This window comes from Neodiprion virginianus, chromosome 2, assembly GCF_021901495.1.
Source record: "Neodiprion virginianus isolate iyNeoVirg1 chromosome 2, iyNeoVirg1.1, whole genome shotgun sequence".
NCBI classification, from domain to species: Eukaryota; Metazoa; Arthropoda; class Insecta; order Hymenoptera; family Diprionidae; genus Neodiprion; species Neodiprion virginianus.
In genome coordinates, this window is record NC_060878.1 from 18485833 (window position 1) to 18505145 (window position 19313).

Below are 19313 nucleotides of genomic sequence, written 5' to 3' on the forward strand. Positions count from 1 at the left end.
GAATTTTCGAATTTAGAGTTCAGATTATTAATCAGCTACCCCAAAAGCCCGTACAAACAAAATTTCAAATGAATTGCATCCAACAAAAAATGTATGCACGAAATTTCGACCGCTATTTTACGACAAAATCTTCAAGCGTACCTTTAACAAGGTTTAAATCAGCGCCTCGATTACAAATAACCTCTGCGCTTTGATCATCAATCGTTTGTATGCCACCGTCGCTTTCGTCGCATTATTGTAAATACTCGTTAAACTACGTTTCTTGTTTTGTATGTTTATTTATTATTTACTTATTTATTTCTATTTTATTTTACGTATTTGTCTTATTTAGTGTATTTCATTCTAAATTTTTGACTTTGCGAATATGCGTGTTAATATTATTTTCATGTATTGTTCCAAGTAATGACTTGTTATTCTGCGTACCTTATTTTTGTAAATTGACTGGACTATTTTTCGATGGTTAAACTACGCTAATCAGTCTGATTTTTTATGGCAAACCAAAGCACTCATGAAGAACAGAAAATAAACTTTTAGACTTTGATTTTGTATATTTTTTTTACATTTTTTTAAGGGTTGAAAATGTCTTAAAAAAAAAAAAAAAAATAAATATAACGGTCCTCAAGGTGTACACGGTTGAAGCCCTAAATATTATGTGAAACAAAATTTGTTAAAAGATTATTAATTAGTATGACAGCCATTGCCTTGATATAGAGGTTTATTTTTTACTTAAAAACGATACATTGGAGGTCATTTGAAAAAAAGTATCCAATTTAGACTATTTTTTCTACACTTTTTCGTTAATAAAAATATGAAGATTTCAAAAAATTCTTTCATTGCAAAATAAAGAATGTTGTGTCCAACTTTGAGACGGATATCTTGAAATCTCTTCCTTTGAAAGTGTACAAAAAGTGTAAAATGAATAAAAATGAAAGATAAAATTTTTATTATCATGTCTTCTTCATGAGTGCTGTGATTTGATATTACAAAAATTATACTGATCTGAAAAAATCGTTAAAATCAGTTGTTCTTCGATTCGTTACACTAGGACGATCCCTCGACAAATCTCTCTGTCTGTCGGTCTGTTTATCTGTCCGTCCGTCCGTCGGTCGATCGGTCGAAATGTAACCAACTACTGGGGTTACACGAAGCTTCTTACACATCGCACGGATCGATTGCTCATATTTTTACCTATACAGACGTCATTATGCGGCTGGCAAGCAATTATCACCTCCTCCGTTCGCCAAGTTGAACCAAGCCACCATTGATTCCCCTCATTTAACACTATTATTCGTACGGCATTTCTGGTATCGTAAATGTTCACTATTTTTAACTCAATTATAGGCCTATTCACCTTTTGTGGAGGCGGCAAATTAGAAGATGGACCACGAGCTGGGTTCCAGGAAGAGTCGCGGCAGCACAGAGGGGATCCCCCTATTTAATAATCGCTTCATTCGGTGGAACCTTCAATAGTCTTGAGCCGGCTCTGCCGGAGTCTCATTATATCACATTATATTACATTATATTCATCCTAAGTCAAACAAGATTACAGTGTATTTGGCATGGGGATTTAAACGAGAAGGACATCTCTTTCGCCGCAATATAGTCCACCTTTATTGCAACCATGGGAGTCTTACTGCGCCTCTTCACTTTCAAGGGTACGATGCAAAGAATACCCAATCGCCTACCACCTACCTATCCATTAGGGTGGTCCTTGAAAAGACCTTTTTTTGATTTCCCCTGTCTCATCTCTCAAATCGACGCCAAATAATTAAGAAATAATTCCTGAATTTCTTTAGATTTTTATCTCAACTCTAACCCGTGCCGCTAGAAAGTTGATTCCCCATTTAACCCTTTTCAAGGAAACAGTTAATCTACGAAACGGATTTAAATGAAATTTGTTATAAGGAAGTTTTTTGGGCCCCCGATTACGTATTTGGACTCGAAATTTTCACAATGGTGATTCCAATATGGCAATAGTAAGTGACTTTTGGGATGTTTGTCCTCCATATTGGATCCACTATTTTGAATTTCAAAATTCACCCTCCCAGCGAGACAGTCGAAATTCAAAAATGACTTTTTCCTGGACCACCTTACTATCCATTATCCTTTACTCCTATCCACCTATGGCCTAAATGATTTTAGGATCTGTGCCAACGCGAAAATCGTGTTGTGAAACGACGAAGAAGTGAACAAATATCGAAGTATTCCATTTTCCACTCACGTACAGTTTTCAGAAAAGTTTCTTTTTGTTTTTAATACATCGTACAAGTTACAATTTTTTTTTCAATCAATTAATGAACAATACTGCCGAATTATATCGCAGAGGTTGTTGCATAGTTTCAAATGGCAAGTCAGTAAGTTGTAACGATTGGTGTTTCAAAACCGAAAACATGGTTAAGCTCAAAACAAGCATCGCATGAAGTTATTCACAACTCTTGTTTTCAACACATTTTCATTATTTATGTGGACTCTTGACATGCTGCGGACAATAGATCTTAGTGATAGTAAGTCGCTTTCTCGTATGCAAAAATTATCGAACAATAATAAAACACGTGCCCGAGACTGATTTGAAGTGAAAGTATAAATTAGAAAACGTCTGCAGAAAATACATCAGAACTTCCAAAAATACGTTTAAAAATATATAAGAATACCTCTATACATAATCAAAATTTCATCTGTGTTAATCCGTCTTATAATTTACAAGATATCTCACCACGCTCGTGAAAAGAAGAAAAAAGTGATGCAAAGATTTTCCAATCATCATTGACATCGATGACTTCGCATACCTACATTTCTGCCATACTCATTTTCAGGAGGAAAAAAAAAAAAAAACATCCTACACAATTAGACTTTTTGTACAGAATTCATTCATTTGATCAAAATCAAATACTGATTAGAGATTCTCTATTTTTTATGACTTTTGATTCTACACTTTTATATTCACACCATATGCTGTAAACATGTATGCGAATCAACGTTTTGATAATTTTCTACACTATACCACTAAAACTTGAAGTAGTTGCTCTTCACTTCGAAATCCTTCCCCACAAATTGATTAAAATGTGCGTAACAAATCAAATGTTGAAAAAGCTTTCAACTGAGTGTAAGTAAAACGGAACAAGAATCTACAATATCTAACCACATTATGAAACCTCGGCAAATACAATAAAAGTCAACATTACTTTGCACAAGATGAAAGCACAAACAACGAGTTCATTTACTTTGTGCGCATTTAAGCCCTGGACATGACAACGTACTGGATAAAGGCTTATATCTGACCACATCCTTTGACGCTACATGATAATGATATGTATTACATGAAAAACTTGTTACTCAGCGCAAATAACATCATACGTAACAATTCGCGAATCGAAACAAGTTGAATCGCAGCCTTTATTTTTCAATTTTATTATCATTTCAGCTTCTAACTCGAAGTAAATCACTTGCTGATTATAGTTCACTAGCACATTACACGTATGTAATGCCACAAATTATCACGAAGTGTTTATTTGTACTACTGCACTATGTTTTATCCTACTGTACGATATGACAGAAAAAAGTGAGAAAATCAACATTTTTTTTTCAGTTAATAATGCGGCTGAATTTTCCCACATGTGTAACAGGAAATTGCTAATTGAGCAGCGCTAGTAGGTATACACTGTTAACCCTTTGAGTCACGAATTATTGTACTGAGTCAACATTTTATAACAAGTTAGTATTACATAGTTTTTGGGGTTGCTGATTACAAATCTGAAGTCAAAATTCAAAAATTCAAAATAGCGGATCCAATATGTCGAACAAAATTTTTTAATTCAATTGAGTCCGTTAAAAGAATTCTATGCTGGAATTTTCGAGGTCTCTGAGTAGATTCGTCATACTTAATTGTCAAAATCTGATTTCAGAATCGTAATCAGCGACCCTAAAAACCTCTGGACAGAGTTGTTGCTCCGCATTTGAACGAATTCGAAATTTTCATCCGCCATATTGGATCCGCCATCTTGAATTTTTTACATTTGATTTCAGATTCGTAAACAGTGATCTCAAAAATTTATAATTTATGTAAAACATATAGATGTGTAGAGGGATAACTTTCTCGGAAATTAATTGCCCCTTCAATTTTCAGAATTTTTTTAAATCAATTTGTTTCTACCAATAATAATTTACCTTATATCGCAACAATTTTTCTTGCGTTATGAAAACCTATTAGCATACTATCAGAAATAGCAAAAAACTGGAAACACAAATGTTGAAAAGTTCTTTAAATTTACAAAAAATGGATATAAAATGGGTGATAAGAATACTTACCACTATGACTCAAAGGGTTAAAAATGATTGCGAATTTACCACACATTTACTGTACGAAAGAGTTGTCAAATTACAAAATCCGGTTGCAAATTTACAAATTCGTGTAGCGACGTAAATTACTATGTATTTGTTTTAAATTTTCGATGAAAATGTTTGACTTTACTAAAATTTATAAGAAAAACACAAAAAAGTAATTTGAAATTATTAAACTGTGTAGTAGTTTTATTGAATTTGTAAATTGAATAAACAATGAACGTATGATCAATTCACTGTCCCATATTCGAATAAAACTTTCAATACAGTGTAGGAAGTTCCATACAAAAATTTTTAACAGTGTATAGTAGGGTGATACATTTGAAACTTATTTTTTTTTTTTGTCCCTCACCTGAAAACTAGGTGGAAATATTTTTAATTTATTTTTATGTGTAGGTACAGCTTACGGACTTACATATATGTTAGTTAATTTTTTTTTTTTTTGTAACGTTGTCCAATTAATCGTTCCCTAATCAACAGCAAACTGTGCCTAACAATTCCGCAGTTGGCTGTTTTCGTCTTTTATCCGAAAGATTAATCATCTCGGAAGAATTTGGATAACAGTTTTTGTTATCGAAAGAAGAGTGTTACATCACCTTAAGGTCCCTATTTCGTTTTCAGTACTGAGTTTTATGAACAATGTTTAATTGAACCACGATATGAAAAAGATGAGTACATCTTTTTCATATATATATATATGTTGAAATATTTGTGAATTATTTTTATGTGTCCACCTTACGGACTTATATATATATATATTTATATATGTACTCATCTTTTTCATATCGTGGTTCAATTAAACATTGTTCATAAAACTCAGTACTGAAAACGAAATAGGGACCTTAAGGTGATGTAACACTCTTCTTTCGATAACAAAAACTGTTATCCAAAATCGTCCGAGATGATTAATCTATATATTAATATATATATAAGTCCGTAAGGTGGACACATAAAAATAATTCACAAATATTTCAACAATTGGTAGCAGCCTCTAAATATTTTTTTTTATGATCTGCGCTTTAGCAAGAATTCTCTTTCTGAATTAGGCACCGAGTTTTTAGTTGGGAGATTAAAAAAAATATATAAGTTTAAAATGAACCATCTTAGTGTTAGCCTGCAGCGACCGCAAGCCTCTGCACGGCTGCATCCGGTTGAAATGTTGATAAACACCTAATGAACGGATAAGCGGGAAATTTATCAGAGATTCCGTCCAATGGATTCTCAGTGACATGACGCCTTCGTCCGTCAGTCGATCGATTCGCATTGCGACGTCGCGTCGCAACGTTTTAGTTGGCTAGCGAACTTCACCGAGTCAACATTAACACCAAGTGAAGTCGGGATTTGACTCAAAGGCACGCGGTGTTACATGAAGTCAGCTTCGTCCGTTGGCTTGGACTCCGAATACATTCGCAATTGCGCGCATTTTTTATCAATGTTAATTGAACTCACAATCAGTTAATACGCGGTGTGAAATTCACGTGCAAGGTCCGCATAAACTATAAAGAGTCCACGTCAACGAGAAAAGTATTGTGATCTTTTTTCTAATTTCTTTATCTCTGCGGTAGACGAGCAAATTAATTGTATACATCACATAAACTGGTCGCATATATATCGTATATATATATAACTGTAGTGCGTACACATATAGTGACACGAAGTTATAAAACCGAAGATACATTCTCATCTTCATTATGACTTTCGCAATGATTGACGATGGTATGTGTATTTCTAAACTGTCTCTTCTTTGATGACGAAACACTAACCTTTTATACATGTTTTTCACTAACTCGGAAGGGTTTGATGAAAAAACTAATAAAAACCTTTAATTCACGCTGGGACGCACAGCGTTCCACCTTTTTTGCAGTTTTTTTTATTTATTACACTACTTTTGTTGTAACGAATGCTAAGTTTTTCGGTAGGACACGCGTGGTCCCTGAAATATTTCCAAGTCTGAAAAAAATATAAAATTTAATTATTCGTTGCAAAAATAGCCCATGTAAACAAATGGTGAGAATCCTTTTTCTTCCACAAAAAACAAGAATTTTCTGCAATTCTAACTGTGAAAATCCGAATGCCAATTATGACAACAATTTAATACACGCCAAAACATTTTACAGAACTTTTTTCTTGTCGTTCTTGTTTGTCCGCCATCTTGGATCTGCCGTTTTTAATTTACGGATTTCGAGTTCAGATTTTTTATCAGTAACTTTAAAAACCACGTAACATAAAGTTTTATCAAAATTAAATAACTTTTTGGATTTGCGTCCACCATATTGGGATCAGCATTTTGAATTTTCGAATTTCGAGTACAGATTCATAATCAGAGACCTCAAAAGCTGATGTGTAAAAATATTGAACGTTACATCGCTCTTACTGCAATGCCAATTATTGCAATGACTCGTTGCTGTATATACATATTAACTTATGAGATCGTATTTTTAAATTGCCATTTCTAAACGAAGCTGAAATTTTTGACTCAGATGCAGCCTATTTTTTTGATGGAACCAAACCACTCGCAGTAAATTGAAAAATAAATCGTATCACACATCAGAAAATCACACGAATTTCGAATATCAACCAGAATTTTGAAGTCGGAAATTCTAATTTTTTAGCAATCGTTTACCCAATTTGTTAATAATCGTATAAATCCTGATCTGAGAGCAATTTTGTCCAATTGATTATCAGACAATTTTCATTTTTCTCCGGCGTGATACAGAGCTGGTGAACATTCGATCATTGTCATCGATCGGAAATAAATCGCAAATTTTAAACGAAGCTCGCGTTTACTTGCTCGGCACTAATCCTCCATGATCGATGCAGAGCTCGGGATATCGGCGACAATGCCCCAAATGTATGTGATATGATGTCATCAACTCGGACAAGTTTGCGCACCTTGTAATCGCAAATAAATTTACCTGAAAAACCTGTGGAACATGTAGGATACACAGTGCATATGGAAAAACTATTGATTTATTGATACCGATTTGATGATTGATAACAACAATTTCACAAGGTTACAATCATACCTGTGTGTAACGATACACCTACCGCCAATTGCCAATACAGCCGTAAGGCCTCGATGACAACTCCCATTCAACTGTGTAAATCAGTTGACCGAACTATCAGCCGAGCAAGCTAAGCGATACTTGCCGCGACTCTGAAATCCATTCATATCTTTTATATATAACGTGAGCATTTTCCGAGCATTTTTTCATGTATGTTTTCGGTAAAGTACCCGTTTTTATGAAGGTCGAGTCAGTCTGCGCATGTGCATGCGCAGAGTGCTGGAAATAGCACTCTTTAAGTCCTAGAAGTCAAATGTGGTCTTTTCTGTACTACGCGCATGCGTTGTCGTGATCAAATGACATTACGTGACTCTAACCTCAATTTGCGTTTTGTAAAAAAACGCGTAACATACTCTTGTTATATAAAGAACCGTGTGCAACTAGGAGGCAACAGTCTTTTCACAAAAGACCGAAGTTACAATATACCATTTTTCATTGTATTTATCGACCAATGGTATGTCGACCGAATGATGAAACTAATTTGTACGATGAAGGAAAGGAAAATATTTTTGTTCCCTAAAGCAACATGACTATTCCGATTCTTTTTTTTTTACAGGGGACAACGGACAATGTGCTCGAAGTAGGCCGGAACGACCGCGAGAAAAAATTCGGGAGGGTTTGCGACAGCGAAGAACGAGTGGAAAGTCGCATCCCCTCTTGATTCAGCTCCCGAAGAGTCTTGCCAACAAATCTGACAGCATGGCCGAAATTCCGCTGATTTCTGATGTGGGAGTTATGGCTACAAATGATCAAGACAATATGGTGATGCTCGAGGTAAGAAACTGGAAAAAGTCACATGGCAATTTGGTACTACTTATATCTATGGGGCTTTCCACGTTAATTCGATTAGGGTCTGACCCTCACCCTCTTGGATCTGGAATGCGATTTTTTATACTTTTGCTTCAACTCTAGGCAGCATTCCAATTTTTTCCAGATATTTCCTACCCTATCCAACGTCTCCAGAGCTCCTTAAATGATAACATTTTGACAATAATTGGGACACTCTGAAAATTAAAAATTATACTTATAAAAAGTCTGAAAGGAGATTTATTTAATTCTAATTCGTTGCTCCTGTGTTTATTATCTTTTAAGGTCGGGCCGCACAGAGACACTTGGCGTTACTGTGTAGAACGGCAACGACTCGCTGAACGATCAGAGTGGTTCCGGGCAATGCTGCTCGGTCCTTTAGCACCACCGCCAAGTACTCCACCTCCAACGGTGCGTCTGGAACACGTTGAAAAGCGAGCTTTCGATCACCTTCTCAGGTGAGACTTTATAACCCCATTTTCCCAGATCCATCTATTAGAAAGACAAATAAGAAAATAAATACTTAAATTTACCCAAATTTACTTTTTATTCTATCGTCAAACACAAAATCCTTTTCGACAGAAGTTGCGAATAATACTGAAAAGAAGTCGACGTCGTTGTTGATTTTGAAGAGAAATCGTACGCGTATACCGGGAATCAGATTTTCACAGACACTGCCAGTGGTTAGAGTGTGTACTTTACTAAGTTCGCTTGATAGTGCGTAGCGTTTCTTGAATTTACAAAATGGTTTTCGAAAGCGGGCATCATGTAAAAAATTGAATGATTGCGGAAGATTTTTAATACCAGCAATGACCGGTCTTTTGGTTGGACTACTAGGCGTGATCGCCTACTTTTATATTATCGTTTCGATCACTGCATTGTCAGTGATGTCATATCATCAATAAATCGTCAACGATAAACATACAAGTTGTTTGCATTTCCATTGCAGTGACAAGTCTTGATCGACTAAGTAATACCTAACCATAGAATGACGCTGCGGCTGTACGTGACATCTTATCGAATTATTTCTTTATCTCTAACCAAAAAAAGTTTTGCGAAATAAGTAGTTAAACAGTACTCAATATACCAAAAGTTATGCAAATATATGTTGAATTAAAGTTATCAGTTAGGAAACTACAGGATAATAAAGAAGGCACAGTTTTTGTTATACAAGAGATTTAAGATTTCGAAACAATATTGTCATTCAATTTTCAAGGCACCATCTTAAGATGTTATCTTACAGTTATGTATAAAAAACATTAAATAAACAGATTAGAACGCAGAGACATTGATATATCGGTCGGAAATTACATATTCCAGATTTATTTGAAGTTAGAGTTTGTCAATTAACCACAAACTCATTGAAAAGGTAGGATATTATATCACATCTGATGCTATCATGGGATTAGCATGGAATTGATTACGGAACCACGTTTCACAACCCCAAATAAAATGTGTCGCAGAATGAATTTGGACTAATAATATCTGATTTATTTTTCTTCTGCAAAACAGGCACCTCCACGATGAGCCAGTGAACTTCCAATCGGTGACGACAGCTCGAGCTACTCTTGACATTGCCCACCAGTACCTCTGCCCTCAGTTAGCCCGACTGGCAGTTAAATATCTGGAAGCTAATCTCACTTCTTCCAACGTCCTCGAGGTTCTCCAGGGCTTGAGCCTCTATGCCGGAAGCATGGCTTCATCCATAAGCAAACCGGAAACTCCATCGGCACCTCCAGCGCCAGGCGACGAGGCTGGAGAAATCGGTGAGTGATAAACTCCGTACTCAAACTATATCGAAGTGCGAAGTAACGCAAAACGCACGCTGCAAAGTACTGTATTTATTTGTTTTACATAAGCCTGTAACTAGTAAGTCTCTCACTTTGGTTTTGACGGTCCAATTTTCAGGCACCTTTTATTATTCGACGCTTATAAAAGATCCAAATTTCCAAACTTTTTAAACCCTTAATAGCAGATATATGGCCGAACGAAATTGCAATATTAAGAGACAGATTAAATAAAAATTCATTTACGGAGTGTTTTCTGGTTTCTAATTTCGGATCGCTCTTTGAAATGTTAACATTTGAAATTGCGGATCCAACCCGCTAGATCGTATCATAATTACAATTTAGTGTGATTCGAGTGCCGTAAGTAATTGACATGTATTCTGCCATAACACTGGCGGATTCGGCTCCTCCGTGTAGTTAGAGTTTCTTCAGTGGACTCTGGTATCGCCAAAATATCATTGATTTCTTTCACTGGCGGTCTCCAAATTATAACTTCAATACTTACGAATTTGACTAACGAGGAAGTTTGATGGGTCTCAGATACTGATTATTGAAGGGAGATAACGGCATTTCGTTCAATAAGCCTTAGTTTCGGAGACTCCTTTTTCATTAGATATGCCTTTGACATTTATGACCTGCCGAGCAAGCGAGCGTGGTGCAGTGAGGAAAGTCGACGGCTAGCACGCTGATGGCCCGGGTACAAGTCACGTCACTTTTTTTTTAAATTTATTTTAAATTATCAATACTTAATAATTAAAAATAAACGAATGCTGTTTATTATGTATAGAAGATTTTTATTTCAGTAATTTTTCGATGGGTCTTTGGTATGCTTTTAAGACAATGACAGTCAAAATACAGCGTAAAAAATTCTTAACTACACCGTGAAATCTGAGTGTAATCGAAATGTCATCTCACAATCAGTGTAACTTCAGTGTAATATCAGGGGGGCGAAATCCGCCAGGGAATTATTCCTTCACAAAAACGTGAACGTAAAAATACAAGAAGAAACAAATATCACACGTGTAAACAGAAAAATATACGTTACTGGTGCTTCAAACGGACATAGTTTTCATAACTTCTTTTTCGTGCCTTCTTTCATAGCCATGGCCTGTGTTTCCCTCCTTGGTGCTTGCATGACGCTGATAGACTCGGACCCATTGACGGTTTTTCGTCAGGAACGTTTTGAAGAATTAGCACGAGACGAAGTTGCGGACATAGCAGGACGCGATAGCTTGGAATTGAAACAGGAAGGGGTGCTCTTTACTGCTCTAGACCGATGGGCAGCCTCGGAATGCCGAAGACGCGGCATCGAACCGACACCGTGCGGCAAAAGAACCATGCTAACTGACGAGATCTGGTTTAGCGTTAGATACACACTAATGACTGATAAGGAATTCATTGAGGGTCCGATGGCCAGCGGAGTATTAACCAGCAAGGAATCTGCCTTCATTGTGTCGAAGATATTGGGCCACCACCATGATCGATTACAGCAACAGGTGAATAAAATCTTAACTCAGTAGATTTTAACCAGGAAGAAAATTAGATTTATTGAATAATGGAGACAAAAATTGTCGAGCAATATGTCATACTGAAAATATTATCCAGTTGTTGGAAAAAAGGACACGTCTTCATTTCAATCTTCAGTAGGAGAAAGAATTCAGCTCCGGTCTATACGGCGTGTCTGATTTTGATCAATCCAGTCAAACATCTCGAAAACCAAAAGTGTGAGTCAAAAATGTTGCAGACAAAAGTTGTAAGTTTCGAAGGAGGAAAAAGTTGAGAGTGTCGGATTTTCCGTAAGCGGACCCGCCAAGCATTTCTTCAGCATTTGCATCCTGTATAACGGATGATTCGTTTATGTTCACGCATAGGTTAACGATCGAGTGATGATAAATTTCCTCAAATTTCATTTTGCATCATTGTTTTCTTTTTTGATTACAGCAGCCAGATGCCACCACAGACCCATTGTCGAGGCTATGCAGTGTTCCCAGAGGGTCATCCACCTCTGTACATCGGAAATTAAAAAAGCAGAAATATGGCAAGAGCGAGCGGGAAGAAAACAGGAAGAATCGTAAGAAAGAATGCGCGAGTCAGGGGCAGCGGGCATGCGCGAGTTTGGGCAATTGTCTCGTCAGAGTACTCGCCTGTGTCTTTGACTGAACCAGCTTAACCTCTGTCGGGAGGAGAAAAATAAATTATGGTATTCGAAGCTGACACCTTTCCTATGCACGCAAATTATGCTCAACCTCGTATATCTGTAACTTCTACGAGCACCTGTACAGGGTATACGTATTACGGTATACGTAGGTGAATGATGATTAATTTACCGATTAGCTCGAGACGCTACTGAGGTTCTTGATTGTTTGATGTAGGAGAGACTCGAGCAAAATGCATCAATGCTTGGGGTCCGGCTGTAGTGCAGTATTATATTTACTGTGTGCTATAACGAAGCAGCGTTCGTTTGCATTTACGCATTTTCGAACTATAACGATACAAAAAAAAAAAAAAAAATTTATTCTGACGACGAGTTGATGTAAGATTGGCTATATTTTTTCTACTTCAGGAATAAACTAAAAGTTTTTCTTTTGTGCTTTTAAGATTCTCGTCTAGAATTTGCCAGTCATTTTATTCGCAAGGGATTAGAGTAATACGATGAAAAATATTCAGCTCTCGAGTAATTTGATGTCATGGACCGAATGTCATGAGATCGAACGACTCCGAAACTGCGTAATACATAAATTGCTATTTATATAACTTTGTTATATATATATATATATATATATACATATAATATATTTGTCAACAATTTTACGCACGTATAAAGATATAATTATGTATATATTTATATTGATGTGTGCGTGTAAATATATTTAGTTTATTCTCTATATTAGAGATGTTGTTTTACGCAAAGTTGTGTTCAAATTTTTACTATTGACAGTAGATTAACTAACATCATTATTCTGTAGTGTGTTGTGAAACAAGTGGTAAACATAGGAAAGCTATGTGAAATGAAAGATAATCATAAAACCAAAATAGTATTGTTGTGTTACAAGTATGGAAAGTGAGCGATTTCCGATGAATGTGGAATTTACAGGCAATTTGACGGCACGAGACGAAGTTGAGTGCTGCGATCGCATGAATCGAATACACTATTCGACAAAGTTTGAATGCTTGGAGAATTTGTTGGAACACGAGCATATGCTAGAGAATTTGCTCGAGCCTTTTACATTCTGAGCATTTACTGAGGATTTATGAGTATTTAAAATGTACTCATTAATTCACGTTCTTAGTCACATTTCAACAATTCTTTTCGAAGAAATAGGTTTGATTGCTTGGATGCATTTATTTTCTATTTTAATGTTAGTATTAATTATACGATGTTTGTAAATCGTAAAAACTACAGTAATCCTTCAGTTGCATCTTATTTTTCAGACTTGGTTGACACTTTCATAGACATTTTTTTTTAATAAACCGTCATCACTATCTAAAACTATATAAATATCATTCAAATATTCGACGACTCTTGGAAATAACAACGCACTTTTAACTCCTTTGAATCCTCATAGTGCTCTTCAACATGCTCTGTTTGAGGTTGAATTCTCAGCATATTTTCGGTAGAATTTTCTTAGCACAAGTTCTTGAGTATTTAAGGACACTAGTCAGGCATCGCCTTTCCACGCGTTTTTTCTAACACCGGAGAAGGAAAATTTGGTTTGAGAAACAACGAAGGTCCCGCTGACAGCACGTAAAATTAGTGTCAGATAGCTCGATCGATGACACGTTGCGTAAAATTGAGTTATCCAACAGTGAGCATGCGTCAAAAGAACTCGTAGTCTATAAAATGCGGGAATGTCGTTTTACCACACTGCGTGGAAATGAGACACTTAATCATGCACGCTTCACAGAGTTTGAAAATCGAACTTTCCATGTAGGTGTTCGGAAAAAAACATTCAACATAAATCACATTGTATCTCTATTTATACAATTTATAACTGTGCTGTAATAAGTATAACATGCTTCTAAGGGTGAAGCTTTTTGGACTGATGAAAAAGATTGTTAAAAATGCAGGCATGTCAGAGTACCATGAACATATTCGAAAATGTAAAATCTTGAGAAGAGAAGACTCTCAGAAGCATTGTTCTTATTATTCAACACCACAACAAATTATAAACGTTTGATAATTTTATATTGATTTACAGAAATATTGTATGTCTACCAAGTCTGTTACTTATTGTAAGATATATTGTCAGAAGAACCAGCAATAATTATGTTCGACAATCTTGTTAGATTAATTATTTGAGATATCGGTTATTCATTCGTACAGATATAATTTGTGCCTTTTTTTTAACCGTTCATCACTGTACAATTTATTTGGCTGCGCGTTTCGATTTTTGTCTTACATTTACATTTGATTTCCATATGACTCTGGCAGAGTGATGATTTGTGACAAAGTGACAAACTACTTTTATCAAACAGTAGTTTGGTAAAAGTCAACAACTTAATTGAATTATGGGTTCAGTAAAACTGAATATTACACTTATGCCCTGACTGTATTCAAAAATGAGTTTCAATTTGTAAATTACGTATTATTACCATGGCTGGTCCGTGTGATGATAATGTCGAATAGAAAATTGCAAACAAATTTTCGCAACAATGTGAAAATAAAAATAAGAATGTTGGAGAAATATATCGACGTATTGAATAGGAAGAGAGAAAAAAAATGCCAGTGATAATTAGTTATAAATTGAAATATTATTATAATACACGTTAAAATATTAAAATTGTTTATGTCGGCAAAAGATTTACGAGATTATATGATATATGTATAACGTCAGTCAGGCGCTGTGCGACCGCATGCGAGAGTTAACAAAATGTAACAACAGAAGCTTACACTTTTATTATTTTTGAGAAAGGCCTACATAATTAAAGTTATGTTCACTAACCACTTGAAGAAAAAAGATAAAGAATGTAATAAAACATATTTCGCATTGTGATTATTATTACAAATATCATCATTATTCCTATATAACAATTACTAACATTATAATAACGTTTTACAGTGTTAAACCTGTATATAATGTCGTTACCATTACCAATACGATTTAGTGTAGTTGCATGTTACAAAAATTGTAATGATTTTTATATTTATCAAAGAAACAAAAACAAAGAAAATAATGGAAACGAATTAAACCACGAATTGAGAAGCAACTAATAGAATCAACTTTTTTCTACGATTTAGAGTACCTAGATATACTATATGTAATAATACAAAATCTATTCGTGTGTTACTATTGGTGGCATTCTTTCAACTCCCAGCACCGTAATTTATGGAGGGAGGCAGTGAAATTCTTAATTATTCCCAGCTGAAAACTGTTATATTACAAAGGGAAATCCAGAAACGAATAACCAATCGAATTGTTTTCAAAGAAACACGGCAATTTTGCGGCCAAACGAAAGCCAAACAATAACTTTCTGAGGCGTAAAGATCCTCACGAGGTAAAGTAAAAAGACTGAGCAGGCTAGTAGATAACAGTAAATTTGTTGAACGAAGTTAAATAAAATCCAAATGCAAAAAGGGTGAATAAACTATGAGAAGTCAGAAATTTAATTTATAACTTAATCTATCGCAGCTGAAATAATGATTCGCTTATCTGACTGTGAGAGAGCTCTTTTACTTAATGTAGGGAATGGACCTTAACCTTAATTTGAATTTTTAGTTGTGTAGTTATATATTATTTTTTTTTATTTTGTTTTTCAATATATTTGATTTTTAGTTTTATTTATTTTTTTTTTTTTTCTGTAACCTGACCTACGTCTCTATACTCTTACCATGTTTTTCTCTCCTTTACAGCACTGTAATTTTTATTTTTTATTACTATTTTTATGAATTGTTTCTGTATTTCTCTTGCTATGAATACTGTTGGTTTGTTTTGATTAATTTAAGGTTTGTTGATTGTATTTGATTTTCTAAAGTGATAATTTTGGCTTCTCCTGTTTGACATTCCTACTTTCGTATTTTTTGAACTTGTTTGAGACAGATAATTCGACGTTGTCCAACATTGTCATGGAAATTATTAAATATCGATTGATTGATTGATTGATTGATTCGCCTCGTGCGTGTAGAAAACAGTCCTCGCGATAGTGCTATAATACAAAAGTGCGCTGTGAAACCGGACTACCCGTTCTTGTGGGTGAGGACGCAGGCAAGAAAGTGGAAGCTTCCCGGATGGCAAAAGCCCCACGCGTTACAGAGCCCCAACCTCTCGGGAAGGGGTGAGTACAGTCCTCTCTCCGTAAGCGGCTTGCTTCGGACAGCTCTCTGACAATATGGTATCGCAACCGATGCACCTAGACTGATAATTCGATCAACGACACAACACTCTAGTGTCTCGTCCGCTCAATAAATTACAGGCACATAGCACAATAACTAGGTAGGTTACACACAACCATCTGAATGGAGATTTCAATCACGCAGTGATGAGGTCCCACACCATGTTACCTTATTATCTGATCAGGCTCACATGGGGGATGGGGTAAGGGTTTCAGCGTGACAAAAAACAATATTTTTGTGGATTTTTTTAAAAGTATGGATTGATCAAATTTATTCAAACCTTTTGTTCGTTATTAAGTATAGTTTTAACAATATTCTGTAATTTTTTCATGCGGAAATATTGAGAAACAAGCCGGTGCCAGAGCTTGCACCAGAACGTCTTAGAAAAAAAAAAACAATTTGCGGTGTTCACTATTTCTCGGTTAGAAATTATCTAAAATCAAAAACCATTAAAATTTAGTCAAAGTATTATCAAATCCTCCCCCCAATGTTCTATGATTATTTTTTTTTTTTCATTTAAAAATTTTTGGTTGCCATCTAAAGTGTAAATTGCTATTTTCCACGAAAAATTCCGCCATTTTGTGGGTGGGAAACCCCCTTAATGTAAAAAAAAATTTTAACTAAACGTTGGGGGGAGGTATTTTATATGTAGAAAATGTGTACCAAGTTTGAAATGAATCGGTCAAGTAGTTTGTAAATGGCAGTGAACAAGGACTTTGAAAAAGTAGTTTGAAAAAGAAATCACAAGCGCCCGATCGAACGTACAACGACAAACTGTCGCTCATCTCTCGTTTTAAAATATTCTACAGTGTCTAGTATACATACAAATATGAAATATGTCTTTATGGCTTTACTTATCTGTCTTTACTAAATAAAATATTCTCGAAACAGGATAATGGACCAGAACGATAGAAGTGAATAAGCTGTATACCTGCAATTAGAGCTATAGTGTTAAAGGGCAGGAGACTAACTAGACAATAACTTCAAGAGTTTTGCTCAGATGGACTCAAAATTTTGGGAATACATTCATGAAATGTTTAAAATCAAGACAAGACAAAAAAAATTCTATTTTTCGAAAGTGCAAACCCTTACCCCCCCCGCCCCAAGTGAAACCATCAGGCCCTGACTTCCCATGTAACGTAGCGTTTCACAATGGCTTGATACGGCTTTCACGCGCGTTGTTGATCAGGCGTTTATCTTGGAATATGTCAGGTTTAGTCAGGGTCAGATCAGATGTGCCCTAGTAGAGTCTTCCGGACTGGCACCCGCGCAGGACCGGACCAAGACCGGTTATAATATTAGTCTGGCCTTATAAAATTTTTACTCATGTTACTCAGGAACGCCAAGAAAGTTCAAGACCATCCTGACCAGGGGCGCAACAGACAAGCTTTGTCGAGTGTTTTCAAAAGAGCTGGCCATGGGCAATCACCCCGATACACTCATTGCCAATGCAGCAAATTTGCTCGATGTTCTGAGTGCATGCGAGGAGGAAACCCAGGCCTCCCTTGGAAAGTTTCGACTCCGACGAATTTCTCTAGTATGGCTCGTAGCTAAACGCAGAACAAGCTTGTCCTTCGAACCATACTTATACTCTTTTAAACTATTTTACAACTGACCTCAAACGCTAAAACCGATGGAAAGTTTTGAACTTACATATTGCTTGGAAGTCAAGATTGGCCAACTCGGAGCATTGTTTGAAACTTGCATACTGCGATCTCTGGACATAAGTTTTTATCGAAGAGTCGGAGTGTCTTTTTTAGATATCAATTATCAATTTATAACCAGTCAGGTTATGTATGTGAAACAAGAAAGAAAAAAAAAATTTTAAATGAGAAAAATTAACGGGCGACCGCGAGAATCGAAGCTGGGGACCCGTTTTACACGGCTCGTCGTGTTTAGTCGTAGGCCCATGCGACCTTTCCCGAATTTGCCTGCTGAAACGTGTGGACTTCTACTAGCGATGGCCACTAACGATGAGCTAAAAGTAATTGATGCATCGATTAGTGCGCCTCGTGCAGTCAACTTTGTGACCTTCATCAAGAGGCCACTTTCTTGAACTTGTATCACAAAGTGTTATTTCCGCCATAGAAAAGGTGGCATCGCGGGTTGGGGGGGGGGGGGGGGGGGGGGGGGTGAAAATATTTATAGTACTTATCTAACTTACATTGTTTTCTTGTATCTATGTCTCTGTTCCAGAACGCTACTCATATTTTATAATATACCAATTATTGTATGAAAAATTATCCAAGAATAAATATATCATCTGTGTGTAAAACCGAATATCAACAGGTTATGGGCCCAGCACCCAAACTACACGATTATTAAGTTATAGTTTAAAGAAATATTAATGTAAGCGTTAAAAATCGCATCGCAAGTCAAACCTAACCTAAAACTTCCAAGCGGTGTCGCCAAACCATGCAGAGACTGTACCAATGCGAAATAACAAAAACTAAAACCAACCAAGACGGATCATTCGGTAAATATTAAAAAATTAAATAAAGAAAATTTCGATACTTGGAAATTACAAATGGATGCAATCCTCTTAAAAAATTATCATTAGGCGTTTGTCAACAGAACGAAACTTCGTCCTGAACCAGTAAAAGGAGATAACAATGTCGTAACGAATGTCGTAGAAATTGAATACTGGGACATAGCTGACCAAAAGGCCAGGGCAGACATAATTAATCTTGGCTGTTTCACCGTCCGAGCTATGACACATCAAACATTGTGTGACGGCTAACGAAGTGTGGAGAAAACTCGAAGAAGTCTATCACTCAAGAGGACCTGCACGTAAAGCAACTTTGCTAAAACAATTGCTGTTCGCAAAAATGAAAGACAGCGGGAACATGATGGACCAGTTAAACCATTTCTTCGGGACGTAGATAAGCTATCTGAAATGGAAATCATCGTAGCTAAAGATCACCTCGCAATAATCCTACTCTACAGCATATCAAACAGTTACGAAAACTTTCGCTGTGCCATAGA

General features: G+C 36.0%; 2 protein-coding genes across 7 annotated transcripts in view; one reads left to right on the forward strand and one right to left on the reverse strand.

Annotated features, from left to right (window-relative positions):
- The window catches only part of LOC124298714 (uncharacterized), a 48561-nt gene extending 33583 nt beyond the window's left edge, over window positions 1–14978 (forward strand). For 2 of the 5 annotated variants that reach the window (XM_046751093.1, XM_046751088.1), the window contains exons 2-6: window positions 7960–8177; window positions 8496–8668; window positions 9723–9976; window positions 11099–11493; window positions 11939–14978. In XM_046751093.1, coding sequence (XP_046607049.1) covers window positions 8103–8177; window positions 8496–8668; window positions 9723–9976; window positions 11099–11493; window positions 11939–12157 — 1116 coding nt within the window. In that variant the 5' untranslated portion in view covers window positions 7960–8102 and the 3' untranslated portion in view covers window positions 12158–14978. Of the gene's footprint in view, window positions 1–1461; window positions 1656–5884; window positions 6055–7959; window positions 8178–8495; window positions 8669–9722; window positions 9977–11098; window positions 11494–11938 lie in introns of those variants that run through there. The other 3 variants (XM_046751090.1, XM_046751092.1, XM_046751091.1) reach the window with 3 other exon arrangements.
- Window positions 8662–19313, reverse strand: part of LOC124298715 (uncharacterized) — a 34927-nt gene continuing 24275 nt past the window's right edge. The window contains exon 5 of one of the 2 annotated variants that reach the window (XM_046751095.1): window positions 8662–8702. In XM_046751095.1, the coding sequence (XP_046607051.1) occupies window positions 8677–8702 (26 nt within the window). In that variant the 3' untranslated portion in view covers window positions 8662–8676. Of the gene's footprint in view, window positions 8703–16735; window positions 16762–19313 lie in introns of those variants that run through there. The other variant, XM_046751096.1, reaches the window with a different exon arrangement.